The sequence below is a fragment of the Pocillopora damicornis genome, chromosome 12, assembly GCF_964200805.1.
Source record: "Pocillopora damicornis chromosome 12, jaPocDami1.2, whole genome shotgun sequence".
In the NCBI taxonomy this organism is placed as follows: domain Eukaryota; kingdom Metazoa; phylum Cnidaria; class Anthozoa; order Scleractinia; family Pocilloporidae; genus Pocillopora; species Pocillopora damicornis.
The window spans coordinates 17,862,684-17,882,020 of NC_142681.1; the positions used below are offsets into that span (position 1 = coordinate 17,862,684).

The following is a 19,337-nucleotide window of genomic DNA, read 5'->3' on the forward strand; positions in this document are numbered from 1 at the left end:
AGAGATATCAGTTAATGGTAATTGGACAACAAATTTCAAACAAAAGAAGTCTTTCTTCATTAGCTTAGACCTCTCTGATAGCGTTCCTACTAATAATAATAGGTGACGTTTTAGCATTTATGAACATGTCTGTCGACATTGATAACTAAAAGCTTGCGAACTAATTGAGCATACCCGTTTCATGGCATTGTCTTTTATTCAAATATATTAATCAGCAAAGTGATCAAGAGTAACGTTTGATTTCCACAGTCAATTACCTGTTCATCATCACCAAACATAGTGACTTGTGACACATTTTTTCTCAGCCTCGTTGGATATACCTTCTTAGTAAAATGGCAGCATCATTGATACAACGCAACAAATCTTCTGGTAAGCGTAATTTAGACTGAGAAGTTGCAACAAAGCGCAAACCAGAAGGGTTTTATTTTTGGAAAATATTTGTTTGGGTTCGGTCGTACGACTTAACTTAACCACCTATGGGGTAATTACGTAAGCTTAACTCATGGCAATGCAGAATAACCTTTATTATACCCAATGAATGAGGTACACTTGTGAGATGGATCACTGCACCAGCTGGGATCTTTGCTTCATTACTTTCAAGCCTACGAACATTCCTCGATAAGCGCTTCATTGCGAGGGCTGCGGCAGAAGCGGCGAAGCCATGAGACACGAGCTGGTCGTAGCGTAGCATCAAAGCCAGCTCGTGGGCTACTCATTGATGAGCCTAGATGTAAAAAGCGTTTTCGTCAAAAAAGTAGGACGTAGTAAAAACATGGTTATGAAAAACCACGTAAGAAATAGGCGGAAATAAATCTGTCCTCATTGGGTGTTGCATGGTGTATATGTTTTCCCTTTTTATGCGCACTTGGCGTGGTAGATCTGCGTGGTGTGTCTTGCCTCCATCAAGAATAAACATATTTCAAATATCGTTTACCGTGCAATGAAAGTTCGCTATAATTTTGAACCCATTTACAATTTGCCAACCCATAGCCAATCAGTAAGACTTTTTAAATTACATTATCGACACACCCCGGTGCTATGAATAAACTGAAATGGAACAAAGGCTTCCTACCTCAACTAAAAGAATTGTGCACAACCACTCTAATTCCTCTAAAAAACTGTTAAATTTAACTATTAATGTATAGTTTTACATTGCAAAACTAAATATTCATTTATATCTAAGATAATAAATCAAGACGTATTTACTTAAAAGTTCATTAAAAGTTAAAACGAAAGGAAGGAGTGTTAATAAAAATCAGAAAATTGCTCATCGAAAATAAAGTGGCCGTTCACTGATATGGAAACCTGCTGACATTTGATGGACTTTTCCTTGTTTTCTCCATGACACCCACGATAAAATAAATATGTACTCTACCAGGGGCATTTGAAATAGCTTTCTCTCAAATTATTTGCCCAAGTTCGTTATGCTTATTCTTAGCTTATTAAAAATCAGAATATTGTTTTCGGAACACTGATCCACAGGTTACTTTTTGTTGATGGATTGCCTAAAGGTGATCTCATGCCTTATGGTTGAAAGTTTGTATAATCATTCTGTACGTTGAAAAGCAGACAGTCCTATGGTGACAAAGCATATGCACAGACGACAGGTAGATTAATAGATCAACTTTCATTCGCAGTCTATATTGCAAGCTTTTATTGTATGTCCCTAGCATCTTGGATCATTTAACATGGCAACAGCTCGAGTTCGATCACAGAGGATAGTTTCTTGAATTGTTATAGGTGGTGCTAAACATAGACGGATGCAGCAGCCTAAATCCCAGACCAGCAAACTGCCATTTTTAATTTACCGATCACTTTGAGCATTTACTAAACTTCCACGAGCAATTTTGAAATACAGAAACTGTTGTGCAAGCTTATATGAATATGTACCGGCGAAAAATTGAGCTTTTCATCAGTTTTCGAGAAGCTTTCTCTTTCATTGAAAATTCTAATCACTTTTTGAGAAATTTATGACAGCTAATGAAAGCATGATGTCTTTACCCATCAAATGTATGCAGCTATTGACAGAAAGGAAGCTTTCAAAACTTACAGAAAACAAACCTTTGTAATTTTTTTAAATGATTTTTAATTCAATGAAAAAACTCAATGAACAATAAGAATGGAAATACACAGCTAAGCGACTTAAGGTTTGATGAATGCACTCTCCACCAGTCTTCATCCGTTGGCTACCTTGGAAACAATCAATCTTGTTCGTACGATAACTTTAAAGAGACGCTTCCTCATTTGCCCTGCACTTGAGTTTATTTTTCAAGGCCTCGAATCGTTTGTTGAGTATTATTCCTTTTTTTTCTCACTCCTTTGATCTTCACACATCTTGTGACCTGGGAGACGTTAGTTTTGAATTGGTTTTGTGGTATAGTTGGTAAAGGGAAGCTTTTGATTCCCTTTTACGTCTTTAATAGGCGTGCACGAAAGCGTTGAGTAGCTTTTTATTCATGTATTAAATTTCTCGTGAATTATTTATTTGAAGTCATTTTACCAACGTTTTGTAGTTCTTTGCAGTAATGAACACTACTTAAGCTATAGTAAAAATAGGTCCTGAAAATTGCTGCGAAGATTGCTTTCAAATTTATTTGTTAAACCGCAGTTCACATTTATTTACAGTCGTCACTTCACGGGTTTATTACGAACCAACGTAATGAGCAACTCCCAACTGTGAGCTCAGTTGGTAGAGCATTGTACCGGTACCGCACATGTCATGGGATTCAAATCCCGCACGGGCCTGGATTTTTTCCAGGCTTTATTTTCACTACCGCTTATGTAGTGTTCATTACTGCGAAGATCATATATGATTTTCATATATTTACTGTCGTCACTTAGTATTTCAAAATTAAATTAATATTGCTGGAACAAGAATCCATCCGCTACTTTTCTTTAGTTGATGGATTGCCCAAGGACGATCCACGGCCTTAGGTCAAAGTCTGCATAATATCAGGCCTTACGGTGAAACCAAAAACATCTTAGGTGACAAGGAATATGAAGGGAAGAAAAGTGTACTAGTTGATCGAATTCGCATTCGCAGCCCATATTGCAAACTAAATGATTTATTACTCTGCTGAGTGACAACAGTAGAAATGTCAGTTACGTCGCCCGTCATCGGGAGTAAGAGAAATTAGACAACTTTCACTTTGCCTTATTAAAATACCCCTTACATTTAATGGGCATATAGCGCTAGAAAAAGGCTTTTTGATCACAAGATTGCAGAAGAAGATAGCTTCTTAAACACGGAGCGATCCTATAAAAGGTCAGCGGTTTGCACTTTGTTGGCTTCCTTCGCACCGATAATGGCGGCTTTCTGCAACGGGAGTTACTACATCACGGGCGACGAGCGGGGATAGAAAAAACGACCCAAATATGAGCGGTCAGCGGTGAAACAGCTTTTATACTTCATATAGAGACATATAATTTGTTTTTCCAGAGACAATCATGTTGTAAAGCCGAAATGTTTATTGAAAAGGTCATAGACAGGCCTACACAGACTCCCCTGTGTGGTTTTACGTTTGCGACGCAAAAGCCTTTAATTAAAGCTTCGCTCTAACGAGTATGTCTTTGAGCGATTTACCTCTTTTGTATGATATAATCGGAGGCGTTTTGTAAATTGTTTTACGTTTGCGACGCAAAAGCCTTTAATTAAAGCTTCGCTCTAACGAGTATGTCTTTGGGCGATTTACCTCTTTTGTATGATATAATCGGAGGCGTTTTGTAAATTGTTTTCAGCAGTGGCTGATTTTGGATGAGGTTCCATTCTTCCATCAGTATTTGTTTTAAATTTTTTAACCCCTGGGTGGTATGCTGTCACAAAAGGCAATATTTTGCCTGTAGTTTTTTTGGTTTGTTTTTTAAGTGTCGACTGCCTTTCGGCAAACGAGACCTCAGATAACGTTTTTTCAATTAGGCTTTTTTTTTCAGAGCTGAAAGATCTTATATGTACACGCTTTCAGAGTGATAATAAACATGTTGAAAAGTACAACAGTGTCATCTCTGAAAAATCAGTCTACAAACCGACCGAGACCTTTCAATATACACACTATTCATCTTGCCACCCGCCAAGTGTTAAGAAAGGCTTTATTAAAGGAGAAGCTATCAGACTTCAAAGAACAAACTCCTCGGAAAGAAATTTCCAGGAGGCCATGTGTAACTTCAAAACACGACTTGAAGCACGTGGTTACCCATCATCGTCAGAGCGAAGCTTTAATTAAAGGCTTTTGCGTCGCAAACGTAAAACCACACAGGGGAGTCTGTGTAGGCCTGTCTTAACCATAGTTAGTAGTTACTACTAACTATGCTATGACTTTTCAATAATTGTGATTTTTTTCTCGGCTTAAACGCTAAGTCAGTTGTTCAATTGAATAGGAAGAAAAACATTTCGAACGGAAAACAGCATTATTTGCACGTGTGGATCTTTTGATCTCGGTCTCCTAAACGAGTGGTCTTGATTGTAAATATTTAAGGAATGGTAAATACATTAGCCTTAACATGGCTGTTTCTCCAAAATCAGTGTTTTCCTACTTGCCTTTTTTCCACGTGAATTGGGGGCGATTGAATAGATATAGTATGCAGTAAAAGAACGTCAGCTGATAGAAATTTTAAATTTCTCATCTTAAGCTGTGGATACAAAATTCAAGTGAAAAGGAAGCCAACTGTGATAAATGCTTTGAACAAGTCAAGATACGTTTTTTTCGTCACACAGCAAGTTACATAACGTGAATATCATTCTTCTTGATGCCTTTCCCGGTGTCAGCAATGCCTTTCCCGATGCCTCCGTTGGTCAATAGAGCATAAGAAGTATTGTTCCAGTTAAAGCTTGAGGAAAATTGCTCAACTTTTTAAGTAGCGAAGTGTAACTTAGTAACATTTCGGCTTTACAACATGATTGTTTTCTGCAACTACAAAACGTACATTTAATTCTTCTTGGTACCTTTCGGATGCCACCGATGCCTTCATTGTTTATTAAAGCAGTAAAAGATATATGTACAATCAACACTTTTGAATTGCTTAACATTTTATTTAGCGAAGTAAACTGTTTACACTTCGGCTTTACAACACGATTGTTTCCTGATACTACAAATGATCTGTCTATATATGAAGTATGAAAGTTGTTTCACCGCTGACCACTCGTATTTGGGTCGTTTTTTCTATCCCCGCTCGTCGCCCGTGATGTAGTAACTCCCTTCTGCAACGGTCACTATCGTTATAAATCTTCTGCTAAATCTCTTGTTGTCTGCTTTCAAGAAACGATACATTAAATTATTTATTTACAACCCCCACCATTTGCTTACCTTTTCAAGAGTGTCTTAAATGTCGTTCTTAGACAAAAAACTCAAGAAAAGAGCGAAAACTTCCTTCCCGTTCGGAGAAAATTCAAATTTCGCGGGCGCTCAAGATCGATGAACTCATGTCCTCCGTTGAGAAAATGGGCCTGCAATCATACAGATAATCTATTTCTATAACTTGAGCATGCCTGTAGGTTCTGTGCGATAGTGAGGCTTGTACTTTGAGTTTTGGCGGCGGGAAAGTAAAACAACAAAACAAACAGAAGTTATGTGTTCGTATGTATACGTTTTGCGACCATGCTAGGCCGCCATAGTGCAAATGCACCTCCAAACTGTTCTATTCAGAACAAAAAAATCCGAAATTCTGAGTACTACAAAGAAAAGAAAGAGTCTTTAAAGGCTAAAAAGGTCAGGTACGACTTCAAAATAGAGTTAAACAAAGAAGAAGAAGGCCGCCTGGAGTCGCTGAAGATGAAAATTGCATCCATCAAAAAAGAGCTGCATTTGGATAACAAACTCGTACCTGCAGCAAACGCTCGTTTTATGGAAATTTTAGTAGACAACTGGCTTGTACATAATGCCAAAACCGAGGCAAATGGTTTAGAAACTGCACACTTTGTGGACTCTGATAGTATGCAGTCAGTAATCGAAGAGGAGACAAATGTAATGTGGGATTTCCCTGTCTGAGGAAGAATACAATACTTCCAGCCAGTAACTTACAACTATGTTTTTTTTTGGCACAAACCAAACGAGAAAAGAAGACTACAATATATGTACAACATAATTTATTCAGCTTTTCTACATAGCTTATTATTTATTACATTGGGAAATTAATTTTTCAACTTTGGAAGCGCATTCCACATTTTTGTGGGCAGAAATAACCGAATTTTTTCCTTTTGATGTGCATGCGGTACATGAAAGATCAGATGTGAAGCATAGTGTGTGCTAGTATACCGGTACATTGTAAATGAACTGATCGAGGCAATTAATTGTTATTACAAACAGTATAAATGGATTTCTGAATTAAACCTCAAGCTACTTTTTATAGTCCAGCGGAATACTAAAAATCTTTGCTCGTGATAAAATGCACCTCTACACTAATGGAAGCTTATATACACTAACAGAAAGCGAACTACAAATATTTACCCTGTGTTCGAGTTGTGTTGAATACAATTCAAGCTTTATTCAAGCAAATTTCGCTATAAACATGCACTGAAACAATGCAAATACACATTCATTGATAATTTTCACGATTGATTGTAGTTTGAACGTGGGCATCTATAAAGAATAATTTTCACGATTGATTGTAGTTTGAACGTGGGCAGCTATAAAGAATTACATTTCTTTTTAAGCAAATGAAGAAAAAATCTGTCAAAATCTGAACAAAATCTGTCAAGCTCGGCTGAAATTACGCGACATGTAAATCAAGCTACATTTATAAATTTACCAGCATCTTCCTCTTCACGGACATTGCTATCTCGTGTTATTTTTGCTCTTTTCCTTCGGCTGGCTTTGGTTTCAGAGACAACCTCCCCGCCGCTGAAGGCCACAAAAGAACGCAGAGATTCCATTTCACTCACTGGCATTAGAAGTACAACCTAAAAGATGGCATTTACGTTGAGTAACAAACTCCAAAACAATCGATATGCTTTCACAAGTGAAACAACAAAAAAGGTGTTAAAATGCATGTATATGAAGTACGATACCTGTCTAAATTCTTCTTCTGTAGATGCCATTCTTGTTGTTTTCGCTTACCTTTCCACAAAGCCGAGAAGCAAACAAGCGAAAAGACCTTCCCTTGTGCGGTCGCCTGAAAAATTACTTCGTGCGAATTTCGCGGGAGTACGACACGCCTGGGTGAATAAGCCAATCAAAGCAGAGTATTCCAATTTGTGATTGACGGGCTGAGCCGCTCAGCCTCAATTTATAGGTTCGCTCCGTGTTTAAGAGAGTGTCTCTGTAAGAGCGGTCCGGTCGATTTTGCTTGAGACACGGATTTCGCTCGTTTCTCGTGTGTTGTAAGACATTCATGTACCTATACTAAAACCACAATCAGTTTGATCGGATCTCTTTATTTTTCAGAGTTTTACGGAAATTAAATTTCACTCGAGCGAAGGCTTGTCGTGACACTTTTCAAGACTTTAATTTCATACAACTTTGGAGGACAATTTACAAAAAACTACGGAACTCAGCAAAAAACAAATACCACAGCCATGTATATTAACTCTATCTTATCTATCGAGGCGACTTTCGTAAACATCACGTGTCAATCAAGGAAACAGGAAGACTTGAATGACACCTTATCGGTTCGCCTAAATCAAACACGCCAAAACCGATCAAATTCAAGGTTAATTTTTGAAAAAGTGAGGCGTTCTTTACTGATCCAACTAACATAGCTAGGAAGTAGGTGCCATAGAAAAGATAACTACAGAAAAAAACTTTGCGGCCCGACCTTTACGAGAACTTTATAACTCCGTGAACTTACCTAATTTTCGGCAATCTCCAAGTTTGGCCGCCATTTTGAGGGACTTGTCAACATGAAGCGTAACCGATATAAATCAAGCAGGTAAATCTAAAACCGTCAGAAATATATAAGAAAGCAATTCAAATGAACTTTACTTTCAATTCAAGCGGCAAAATTTGAAATTGTTCGTTAAACTTACAATCCTCATGCGACCATTTCTTTCAACAATTCAAACACTACAACTAGTGTTCGAATTCCCCTCGTCGATTCCACCGCAAGAAATAACCTGTGCCACCCAAGCTTCGACTCGAATATGAAGTACGAATCAAGTAACATAACTACTTCATCTTCGCGGCAATATCACGCTGGTATTTTGATTTTCCGATCGTCAAGAATGGTGATCAGGAATCGATCGGTTTGTTTACCTCGTAAACGTGACCGCTGACCAGCCGCTAAGTGAAAACAGCATAGCGCGGGGTGGGGTGGTTGGCGGGCTTATCGTCATAAGATATTCGAATGCATGCTCAAAAAGCTTTAGGACTATCAGTCTAAACAGTGAAGGCATGCTTCGAGGTAAAGACAATTTTTATTTTATTCTCATAACTTTCTCCTTTAAATTAGAACTGGTATTAATTAATAGCGTTATCAATATATTTTTAACCGGGTACCCATATAACCTTTTTGCTTGTCATCAGTGGTATAAAATAAAATGTCTTTTCCAACAGAACCTTTTATTTATGCCCCATTGCACGGAAGGAACACTATACTTAGAATGTTTGCTCTAAGTAATTTTTTCTGTTTCCAAGAATGTATGCAAAGTGATAGAGATTTGATTCATTCCGCTGACACGTTCTTTTAAGTTATGGCGCGTGCAGGTTTTTTCTATCAAAAGTCGCGCGTGCAACACACCGGAATTGAAAATTCGTCGTAAAATCGCACGAACCTTAGAATGAGTTTAGGCAACTTTGACTTCTGGCGAGATTAAGAGGATGGTTCAAAGGACCCCTTGAGATTTTTTTCAGGACTATAACTGAGATTTGTTAATAACTATGATAATCGTCATCATTAGCGGACGGTGCTTTTTGCCCATTGTTGTCTTCATTATCGTTATCACGCCGGAAGAAGTATAAAGCCGGCATGTCGCCTTACCTAGCTACACAGAAAATTGTTCTCTCTTTTGCTCCCCTTGGATCCTGGAAACTGTTACTATTAAGACGATCAACAAGAAAGCCTTTATAATTATTGAAACTTTTTATTAACAGAATGTAGGAAAAAATCGGTGGGGAGAGTTTTTCGCGTATCTTGTAATCTGAACGATAGTTTTAAATAAAACAAATAATAATTCATTCAATTTACCTTAGTTGTCTCGTGTTTAAAAGTGGCGTTTCTGGGAACCGTAGATTCTTCTCTGATTCTTCTTGTCTCAGCCAAGACTCACTATCATCAACTTTTTTCTTGTGCTTCTTACGGCATGGGACACAGTTAACTGAGGTAAGCGATTGCAAATTTCTCAGTTAAAGTAAAGCCCAGTAGCATCCATCAAGAATTAAAAACCGACATGCACTGTTTACTTTTATTATTCTTAATCAAATAAGGGGTGTTTTAGTCTGCAAATTTAATCATATCGGTTAATGAGAATCATACAAACTGAGGAAAACTGACGGAAATAATTGTGAACCGTACGCATGAGTAAGCAGATTGCGTTGTCAGGTGATTTGATCTTCTACAAAAACATTATTGATTATCAACCGAGCAACTTTGTAAATATTTCCATCTGTGATGAAAAGCACTTACACATAGATCTATTTTTTTTCAACGTGATGTGTACTTAAGTACCCTTCATCTAATAAAGAATTTCTTCTCTTTTCGAGCAGATATGTCACGTGACAAAAATAGATAACAGAAAATGTTACTGAAGACCACCTGATTCAACTGGAATATTAACTCCAAACAGCTTTTGAACGTCCTGAGACATATGCAAGGTAATTACATCTCTGCCTTGGATACGCTTCCTGACACAATCATGATCAGGATACTGACGTGTTACCTTTGCACTTCTCCAAAACTTCCCCAGAGTGTAGCGATGCCTATAGCAAATCCACATTTTTTTGTTTATCCTCCTGAGCGAGGTGAAATAGGCCAATCCTTGCCAAGATTAGCTCATTTTCACTTAAAAACCTCTTTAGACAGGTGGCAGCTTATCAAATGATGTTTTACTTCGTCATTGTATTCAGACAGTCGTACCAAACCACTTAAGCCACACGATGAACCAAAGTTTTTTCCATCTTTGCTATTCAAAAAGCAGTCCTGAGACATAATGAACGTCTCGCTTGTGAACGACTTCTTCCTGTACTTGTAATTGTTTCCAACGCGATACAAGTTCGGGAGATCTAAAGGAACTCATTATAACTTTGTATATTCGATACGATTTCAATTCCCGCGTCAAAGGAGAAGCCTACTGTAATTCGTGAGTGGTCAGTGGTTACGCTCGTGAGGTAAAGAATGGGTTTATGACTTTCTCACTCAATTGAAAGACTCGCGTCACTCTTATGAAATGGTTGAACGGAATACAGACTTCGAGTAGTCTCTTATTTTTCTTAAAGATAGTGAGGTCACGCGTATCCTGTGAGCATGGTGAATCCGCGAGACGCGAGACTCGTATCTCGCCTCTTCGCCGCTCCACGCTCTCAGAGTTGGGCAAAAACAAGACACGTTATTTCCGGTGCGATACAAGAGGTTCAATGGTTATCTCGATTATCTAGACACATTTATTTACGTGGTAAAGATTTGTTTTTAAATCTATGAACTGATGCTAGTCCTATTTGGAACGAAATGTATTTGAAATAAAAAAGAATACTAAGTAAAACAAAAGTTGTCTGCAACACGAAGTATGCCTTCGCATTAAGACTGAGAATCCTAATGTTTATAGAATGTTCCCAAAAACCTTCTGATAATCTGCCCGCATCCACCCCTCACCCCGCCCCTCGCCACTGAACCGTACTGTTTTCACTCAGCAGCTGGCCAGCGGTCACGTTTACGAGGTAAACAAACCGATCGATTCTTGATCACCGTTCTTGTCGATCGGAAAATCAAAATACCAGCGTGATATTGCCGTAAAGATGAAGCAGTTATGTTATTTGATTCGTACTTCACATTCGAGTCGAAGCTTGGGTGGCACAGGTTATTTCTTGCGGTGGAATCGACGAGGGGAATTCAGAAAGTTGTAGTGTTTGTATTGTTGGAATAAATGGTCGCATGGGGATGGTAAGTTTAACAAACAATTTCAAATTTTGCCGCTTGAATTGAAAGTAAAGTTCATTTGAATTGCTTTCTTATATATTTCTGACGGTTTTAGATTTACCTGCTTGATTTATATCGGTTACGCTTCATGTTGACAAGTCCCTCAAAATGGCGGCCAAACTTGAAGATTGCCGAAAATTAGGTAAGTTCACGGAGTTATAAAGTTCTCGTAAAGGTCGGGCCGCAAAGTTTTTTTCTGTAGTTATCTTTTCTATGGCACCTACTTCCTAGCTATGTTAGTTGGATCAGTAAAGAACGCCTCACTTTTTCAAAAATTAACCTTGAATTTGATCGGTTTTGGCGTGTTTGATTTAGGCGAACCGATAAGGTGTCATTCAAGTCTTCCTGTTTCCTTGATTGACACGTGATGTTTACGAAAGTCGCCTCGATAGATAAGATAGAGTTAATATACATGGCTGTGGTATTTGTTTTTTTCTGAGTTCCGTAGTTTTTTGTAAATTGTCCTCCAAAGTTGTATGAAATTAAAGTCTTGAAATGTGTCACGACAAGCCTTCGCTCGAGTGAAATTTAATTTCCGTAAAACTCTGAAAAATAAAGAGATCCGATCAAACTGATTGTGGTTTTAGTATAGGTACATGAATGTCTTACAACACACGAGAAACGAGCGAAATCCGTGTCTCAAGCAAAATCGACCGGACCGCTCTTACAGAGACACTCTCTTAAATTGCTTGAATTGAATCCTTCCGTAGCCTTGCGTTTTTTTTTCTGACTTATTTTTCGTACTATAATTGAAGTTAGAATTAAACCACTTTGACAAACTTAATCGGTCGTGTTTCGTTCAATACCTATTTTGTGGTCTTCATTATTAGCTGGAATTCTTCACGCTGTTTGTTACTCTGGATGTACTTGGAAGGGACGTAGTTTTAGCTTCCTCTTGCGGCAAAGCAAAGCTTTTGATTCTCTCTTGATATCATCTTTAAGGAACGCGTACACAAGAGGATTTAGCGTAGAATTGGCCAAATTAAACAAACGAAATGCCAATATTTCATATTAAGAAGGAAAACGAAGATTTAGGGAGACGCAGATCATGTTATGGATTGCTAGTCCGCAACATGAAATAAATATGACAGCAAGTATAGTTACCAACCTCACAGTGAATCTTCAAATGTCTCGTGACCGGGAGAGCTTCCCCAATTTCTTCCTCTACCATATATCAAAGTTTTTATAAAATCACTTTGTGCCTTGAAAATAAGAAAATTGCTGTAAAGACAAGGAATAATATGGAAGAAAAAAAAGTGGATCAAATGATTAAACTGCAATAATAACATATATGAAATACCAAAATCATCCAACATTCTGCTAAATGGCACTGAACAGTATAAATGTCACTCGAGTCGCCAGAGTGTTGGCTGAGGAGCGATATTTTGTTTATTGTGCAAGTCATGAGACAAGTTTCGCTTTACTTCATTGAAATATCTCTTACATTTCCGGGCATATAATGCTTGAAACAGGCTGTTCGTTCATAAGAATGCTTGAAAGGACTACCATTTAGATTGTTATAGCGGGTGCTAGACGAAGATGAAGACAGATACAGAACCTTACAATCCCGGACCAAGGAATAAGCATTCTTAATTTTCTGATCACTTCGAGCACTTAGTTAACTTTTCGCGTGTTATTTTGAAGTCAAAAGCTAAAAGGGCATCTGCTCTCGCAAGCTAATATAAATATGCAACGGCGAAAAAAGAGGTTTTTATTTGCTCTCTAGAGGCATTCCATACACTCGATGGAAAAATTCATGACAGCTTTTGGAAACATGTTTTATTGACCCTTCAAATGTATGCAGCGTTTGGCAGAAAAGTTGGTTTTTATATCGTACGGGAACCAAATTTGAGATTTTTGACAATTATTTCTCATTAAACAGAGAGTAAAACAACTGCATGGTAAAAGAACGCACAATCATGCGACACATAGCTTAACAGATGCACCTTTGAAGTGTCCCTGTCCCTAAGCATCTTGGAAACATTCACTTCGCCCTGCGAGAACTTAATAGTAGCGGCTCACCACAAAGGGAAAGCATGTATATTTGTCTTACTGTTTTGTTCCCTTATGAAGCTAATGACTTGATCAAGGCGCCCTTATAATAAATGTTGCGTAGCTCCAGAGGACTGAAATAGTATTTTTTTCTTTCTTCGTTCGTTCGTTTCTCTTCACTTTGTCAGTCTACTTTAGAAAAGCTACAGTTCCTGAATAGGCACGGTTCCTTTCCCTATCTGTCCCCTAAAAGATAATAGCTAGAAATTTGCAGTATAGAAAAAAACTATTTTTGTAAGCTGTTTGCATCAGTTTTTGTAAATATCAATCCTGAAGATTTATTCATCTGCACTTGTTCAGCTCATATTGACACAATCGCAACATTCTTTATTAGGTTTTTCTGCTGACAGTGGTGGCAACAGAGGATCCATGAACTTATGTACACTGAACCAAACGGGACCTAACTTGTCTTCGGCACAAAAAGATGAATTGAGAAGGTGACAAATTGAGGGGTGACCTGTTGAAATACTATTAAAACACTGAAATCGCTCACTAGCCTTTCGCTTTATTTCGATGAATAGACAGAACTACAACTAGTATTACATTCAAATGTAGTCACAATGTTTACGGGCCATTTCACATCATTTCATGCTTTGTCGCATCAGCATTGCTAAAAGGAAATCTTCTCAGTCCTAACCTGTCACTCTGGATGAACCTGGAAGGGACGTATTTTTACGCGCCTCTTACGGCAAAGAAAAGCTTTTGATTCTCTCTTGATATCTTCTTTGAGGAGCGCGTACACAAGAGGATTCATCGTAGAATTGACCAATAGAAGCAAACTATATATCACTAGTGTATGTTTGGACACAAAACAAATTTTGAAGGTGCGGCAAAGCAAGACGTATAATCGTATTCCACAACAAGCAGTAAAAATTGTAACAAGTACAGAAACCAACCTCACTGTGGATGCTTTTAGTCCCACGTTTCTAATTTCCTTTATTTTCAAAGAGTTTGCAGTTATTTTAAATCTAACTTGTTTCATGAGAGCTCTCATTTGCAGAGATAGTTTGCGAGCAATTAATAGGATATGAAAATGTGCTGTCAAGAGAAGCACTGTTGGTAACACTACAAAAAGCAAAATGTAAATAATATCGAATATATGAGTTTTTACAACCGAATGTCTGCGTTCGGCAAGACGCAAGGCGTGTTTCAAAACGGTAAATAGAAATGGAGATCCCCAACATGCCCCAATAATAAGAAATGTTCTTCTGACGGTCGTGAAGACACGGACGTATTTCAGCGAATGCACGATTGCTACATAGCGTTCCGCAACCATAGCGATCAACCCCGTGGCGGAGACGTTCACGAAGGAAAAGGCGAAAACGCGTATTCTTTCCTTGCACGTATCCAAAATCACTTCGCAGATCATGCAGGGCGAAAATGCACAAGTAACACCCAGATCAGCCGCCGCCAAGGAAAGAATGAACCAGTTGGCTGTTGTCCGTAATCTTCTCCTTTTTGCGATGATGAAAATAACCCAGCTGTTTCCAACCAAACTTAAGAAGGTGAAAAACAGAAAAACCAACCAGATAAAATTCATCCTTTACTGTTTGTCTCACTGAATCTGCTCTGATACGGTAAATTAGTTGTCGACTTGTAGCGTTGAAGAAAGCAGATATCAGGTGGTAGAACGAGTTTTCAGGTGCGAGTCGGAGGAGACCTCTTTGATACAACTCTGCATGCGGCTGCTTAAAGAGCTTAAAGATATCAGTTAATGGCAACTGGACAACAAATTTCAATCAAAAGAAGTTTCTGACAACGCTCCAATTGAAAATAATAGGTAACGTCATTCATTTTTTAAGTTTTTTCTCCTCACAGTTTTGGCATTTATGTACCTTTTTGTCAACATGGACAACAAAAAGCTTGCACACTAATAGAGCATACCCGTTTTACGCCATTGCCTTTTATTCAAATACATTAATCAGCAAAGCGATGAAGAGTAACGTTTGATTTCGACAGCCAATCACCAAACATAGTGCCACTATGACTTGTCTGGATTTTTTTCAGGCCTTATTTTCACTACCGCTTAAGTAGTGTTCATTACCGCGAAGATCACTTTCCGATTCATTTCTTAAACTGCAGTTAACATGCATTATTTTCGTATATTTATAGTTGTCACCTAATATTTCAAAATTAAATTAATATTTCCGGAATAAGAATCCATTTGCTACTTTTCTTCAGTTGATGAATTGCCAGAGGCCATCCTCTGCCTTAGGTCAAGGTTTGCATAATATCATGCTGTACTATGAAAAGAAAAAATTTCTTCGGTGACAAGGAATATGAAGGGAAGAAAAGTGTACAAGTCGATCGAACTGAATTCGTAGCCTATACTGAAAATAAATGATTTACCACTCTGCTTAGTGACAACAGCAGAAATATCAGTTACGTCGCTAGAGAGTAAGAGAAATAGGACAACTTTCTCTTAGCCTAATTAAAATATTCTCTACATTTAATGGGCATATAGCGCTAGAAAAAGGCTCTTTGCTCACAAGATTGCTGAAGAAGATAGCTTCTTGAATTGTTTGAATTGAAATCCTTCCGTAGCCTAACGTTTTTTTTCCTGAATTATTTTTTATACCATAATTAGGGTTAGAATTAAACCAATTTGACAAACTTCATTGGTCGTGTTTCGTTCATTACCTATTTTATGGTCTTCATTGTTAGATGGAATTCTTCACGCAGTTTGTCACTCTGGATGAACTTGGAAGGGACGTAGTTTTAGTTTCCTCTTGTGGCAAAGCAAAGCTTTTGATTCTCTCTTGATATCATCTTTAAGGAACGCGTACACAAGAGGATTTAGCGTAGAATTGGCCAAATTTAACAAACGGAATGCCAGTATTTCATGTTTAGAAGGAACACGAAGATTTAAGGAGACGCAGATTATGTTATTGATTACTAGTCCGCAACATAAAATGAATATGATAACAAGTACAGTTATTAACCTCACGATAGATCTTCAAATGTCTTGTGATATGGGAGAGTTTTCCCACTTTCTTTCTGTGCCATATATCAATATTTTTATAAAATCACTTTGTGCCTTGAAAAGAAGAAAATTGCTATAAAGACGGGATAACATGGAAGGAAGAAGAGTGGATTAATTGATTAAACTGCAATATTAACATATATGAAATACCAAATTCATCCAATATTCTGCTGAATGGCAACAGTGTAAATGTCACTCGAGTCATCGGAGTGTTGGCTGAAGAGCGAAAGTATGTATATATCCTACTTCTCCGGGTACATAATGCTTAAAACAAAATGTTCGTTCATAAAAATGCACGAGAAGACTGCCTCTTGGATTGTTATAGAGGGTGCCAGACGAAAACGAAGACGGATACAGCTCAGTACTTACGATCTCAGATCAGGGAATAAGCATTCTTAGTTTTCGGATCACTTTGAACACTTAGTAAACTTTCGGCGTGTTATTTTGAAGTAAAAAACTGAGAAGGTATCTGCTCTCACACGCTAATATAAATATGCAACGACGAAAAAAGAGGTTTTTATTTGCTCACTAGAGGCGTTCCAAAAACACGGTGGAAAATTCTTGACAGCTTTTGGAAACACGTTTTATTGAGGGGTGAAATTAACTACCTTCCTATTGAAATTCTATTAAAACATTCACATCGCTCAATAGCCTTTCGCTTTATTTCCATGAATCGACAGCACTACAAGTAGAACTTAATCCAAATGTATTTACAATGTTCACAGGCCATTCTGCATCATGTCATACTTTGTTGTGTCAGCATTGCTGAAAGGAAATCTTCTCCTAACTTGTCACTCTGGATGAACCTGGAAGGGACGTGTTTTTAAATGCCTCTTGCGGCGAAGAAAAGCGTTTGTTTCTCTCTTGATATCTTCTTTGAGGAACGCGTACATAAGAGGATTCAACGTCGAATTGGCCAATAGAAGCAACTTATTCATCACTCTTATAGGTTCAGACACAGAACAAATTTTGAAGGTCTTGCAGAACAGGAAGTAAAAACGTATTCCATAACAAGCGGTAAAAATAGCAACTAGTACAGAAACCAACCTCACTGTGGATGCTTTTAGTCCCACGTTTTTAATTTCCTTTGTTTTCAAAGAGTTTGCGGTCATGTTAAATCTAACTTGTTTCATGAGAGTTCTCATTTGCAGAGAAAGTTTGCGAGCAATTAGTAGGATATGAAAATGTGCTGTCAAGAGAAGCACTGTCGGTACCACTACAAAAAGAAAAATGTAAATAACTTCGACTATACGGCTTTTAACCGAATGTCTGCCGTCGGCAAGATGCATGGCGCGTCTCAAAACAGTGAATAGAAATGGAAATCCCCAACAGGTACCAATAATAATAAATGTTCTTCTGGTGATCGTGAAGACGCGGACGTATTTCAGCGAATGCACGATTGCAACATAGCGTTCTGCAACCGTGGCGATTAACCCGATGGCGGAGACGTTCACGAAGAATAAGGCGAAAATCTTAACAACTTCGAATTCTTCCTTGCACGTATCCAAAATCACGTCGCAGATCGTGTAGGGCGCAAGTACACAAGTAACACCCAGATCAGCCGCCGCCAAGGAAAGAATGAACCAGTTGGATGTTGTCTGTAATCTTCTCCTTCTTGCGATGATGAAAATAACCCAGCTGTTTCCCACCAATCTTAAGAAGATGAAAAACAGAATAACTACCAGGATAAAATCCATCTTTTACTAGTTGTCTCACTGAATCTTCTCTGATAACGTAAGTTTGTTGTCGACTTGGAACGTTGAAGAAAGCAGATATCAGTCAGTAGAACGAGTTTTCAGATGCGAGTCGGAGGAGACCTCTTTGATACAACTCCAGGTGCGGCTGCCTAAAGAGCTTAAAGATATCAGTTAATGGTAATTGGACAACAAATTTCAATCAAAAGAAGTCTTTCTTCATTAGCTAATAACTCCTGATAACGTTCCTACTAACGATGATAGGTAACGTCACTCATTTTTACTAAGTTTTATTTTATTTTTGCACAATTTTGGCATTTATGGACCTTTTTGTCAGCAGAGCGATCAAGAGTAACGTTTGATTTCGACAGCTAATAACCTATTGATGATCACCAAACATAGTGACTTGTGTCAGTGATACTTTCTCACATATTTTTTCTTAGCCTCGCTAGATACACTTTCTTCGCGCAATGGCGGCATCATTGATGTAACGCCACACATCTTCTATTAAGCGTAATTTAGGCTTAGAAGTTGCAACAAAGGGCAAACCAGAAGGGTGACAGCCGCTCAACCTTTTTGGAAAATATATGATATTGTTCGCTTGTGAGACTTGAGTCAACCACCTATGGGATAATTACATATACTTAATTCACGACAATGCAGAATAACCTTTGTTATTCCAAATGAATGAGTTACACTTGTGAGATGGATCACTGCACCGGCTGGGATCTTTGCTTCATGACTCTCAAGCCTGCGAACATTCCTCGTCAGGCGCTTCATTAGGAGGGCTGCGGCAGAAGCGGCGAAGCCACGGGACACGAGCTGGTCGTGACGTAACTTCAAAGCCTGCTCTTTTGCTTCTCATGGATAAGCCTAAATGTAAAAAGTGTTTTCTCCAAAAATCTAAGACGTAGTGAAAACATGGTTATGAAGAGCCATATAAGAAATAGGGGTAAATAACTCTGTTCTCACTGGATGTTGCATTGTGTATATGTTTTCTTTTTTATGTGTACTTGACGTGGTAGATCTGCGTAGTGTGTCTTGCCTCCATCAAGAATAAACATATTTCAAATATCCTTTACTGTACAATTAAAGTTCGCCATAATTTTTAACCCATTTGCAATTTGCCAACCCTTAGCTAATCAGTAAGACTTATTTTATTATCATTATCGACACACCTGCTATGAATGGACTGAAATGGAACAAAGACTTCCTACCTCAACTAAAAGAATTGTGCATCACCACTTTAATTTCTCTAAAAAACTGTGTAAATTAAACTACTAATGTATAATTTTACATTGCAAAACTAAAATATTCAAGTATGTCCAAGATAATAATTCAAGACTTACTTAAAAGTTCATTAAAAGTTAAAACGAAAAGAGTTGTCCGTTTACTTATGTGGAAACCTCCTGACATTTCATGGACTTTTCCTTATTTTCTCCGTGACACCCACGATAAAATAAACATGTTCCTCTACTAGTGGCATTTGAATTAGCTTTTTCTCAAATCATTTGTTCACGTTCGTTGTGCTTATTCTTAGCCCATTAAAA

At 38.0% G+C, this 19,337-nt stretch overlaps 1 protein-coding gene and 1 long non-coding RNA gene across 2 annotated transcripts; both read right to left on the reverse strand.

Annotated features, from left to right (window-relative positions):
- Positions 1 to 6,689: 6,689 nt before the first annotated feature.
- On the reverse strand, positions 6,690 to 7,226 carry LOC149036797 (uncharacterized). Its single transcript, XR_016181508.1, has 2 exons — positions 7,001 to 7,226; positions 6,690 to 6,892 (listed from the first exon to the last, which is right to left on the reverse strand). It is a non-coding gene; the product is annotated as an uncharacterized LOC149036797 (long non-coding RNA).
- Positions 7,227 to 16,767: 9,541 nt separating this feature from the next.
- Positions 16,768 to 19,017, reverse strand: LOC149036798 (adenosine receptor A3-like). The gene has a single exon (XM_089188649.1). It carries the CDS (start codon positions 17,788 to 17,790, stop codon positions 16,885 to 16,887), a length of 906 nt encoding a protein of 301 aa, XP_089044775.1. The 5' UTR covers positions 17,791 to 19,017; the 3' UTR covers positions 16,768 to 16,884.
- Positions 19,018 to 19,337: the final 320 nt, after the last annotated feature.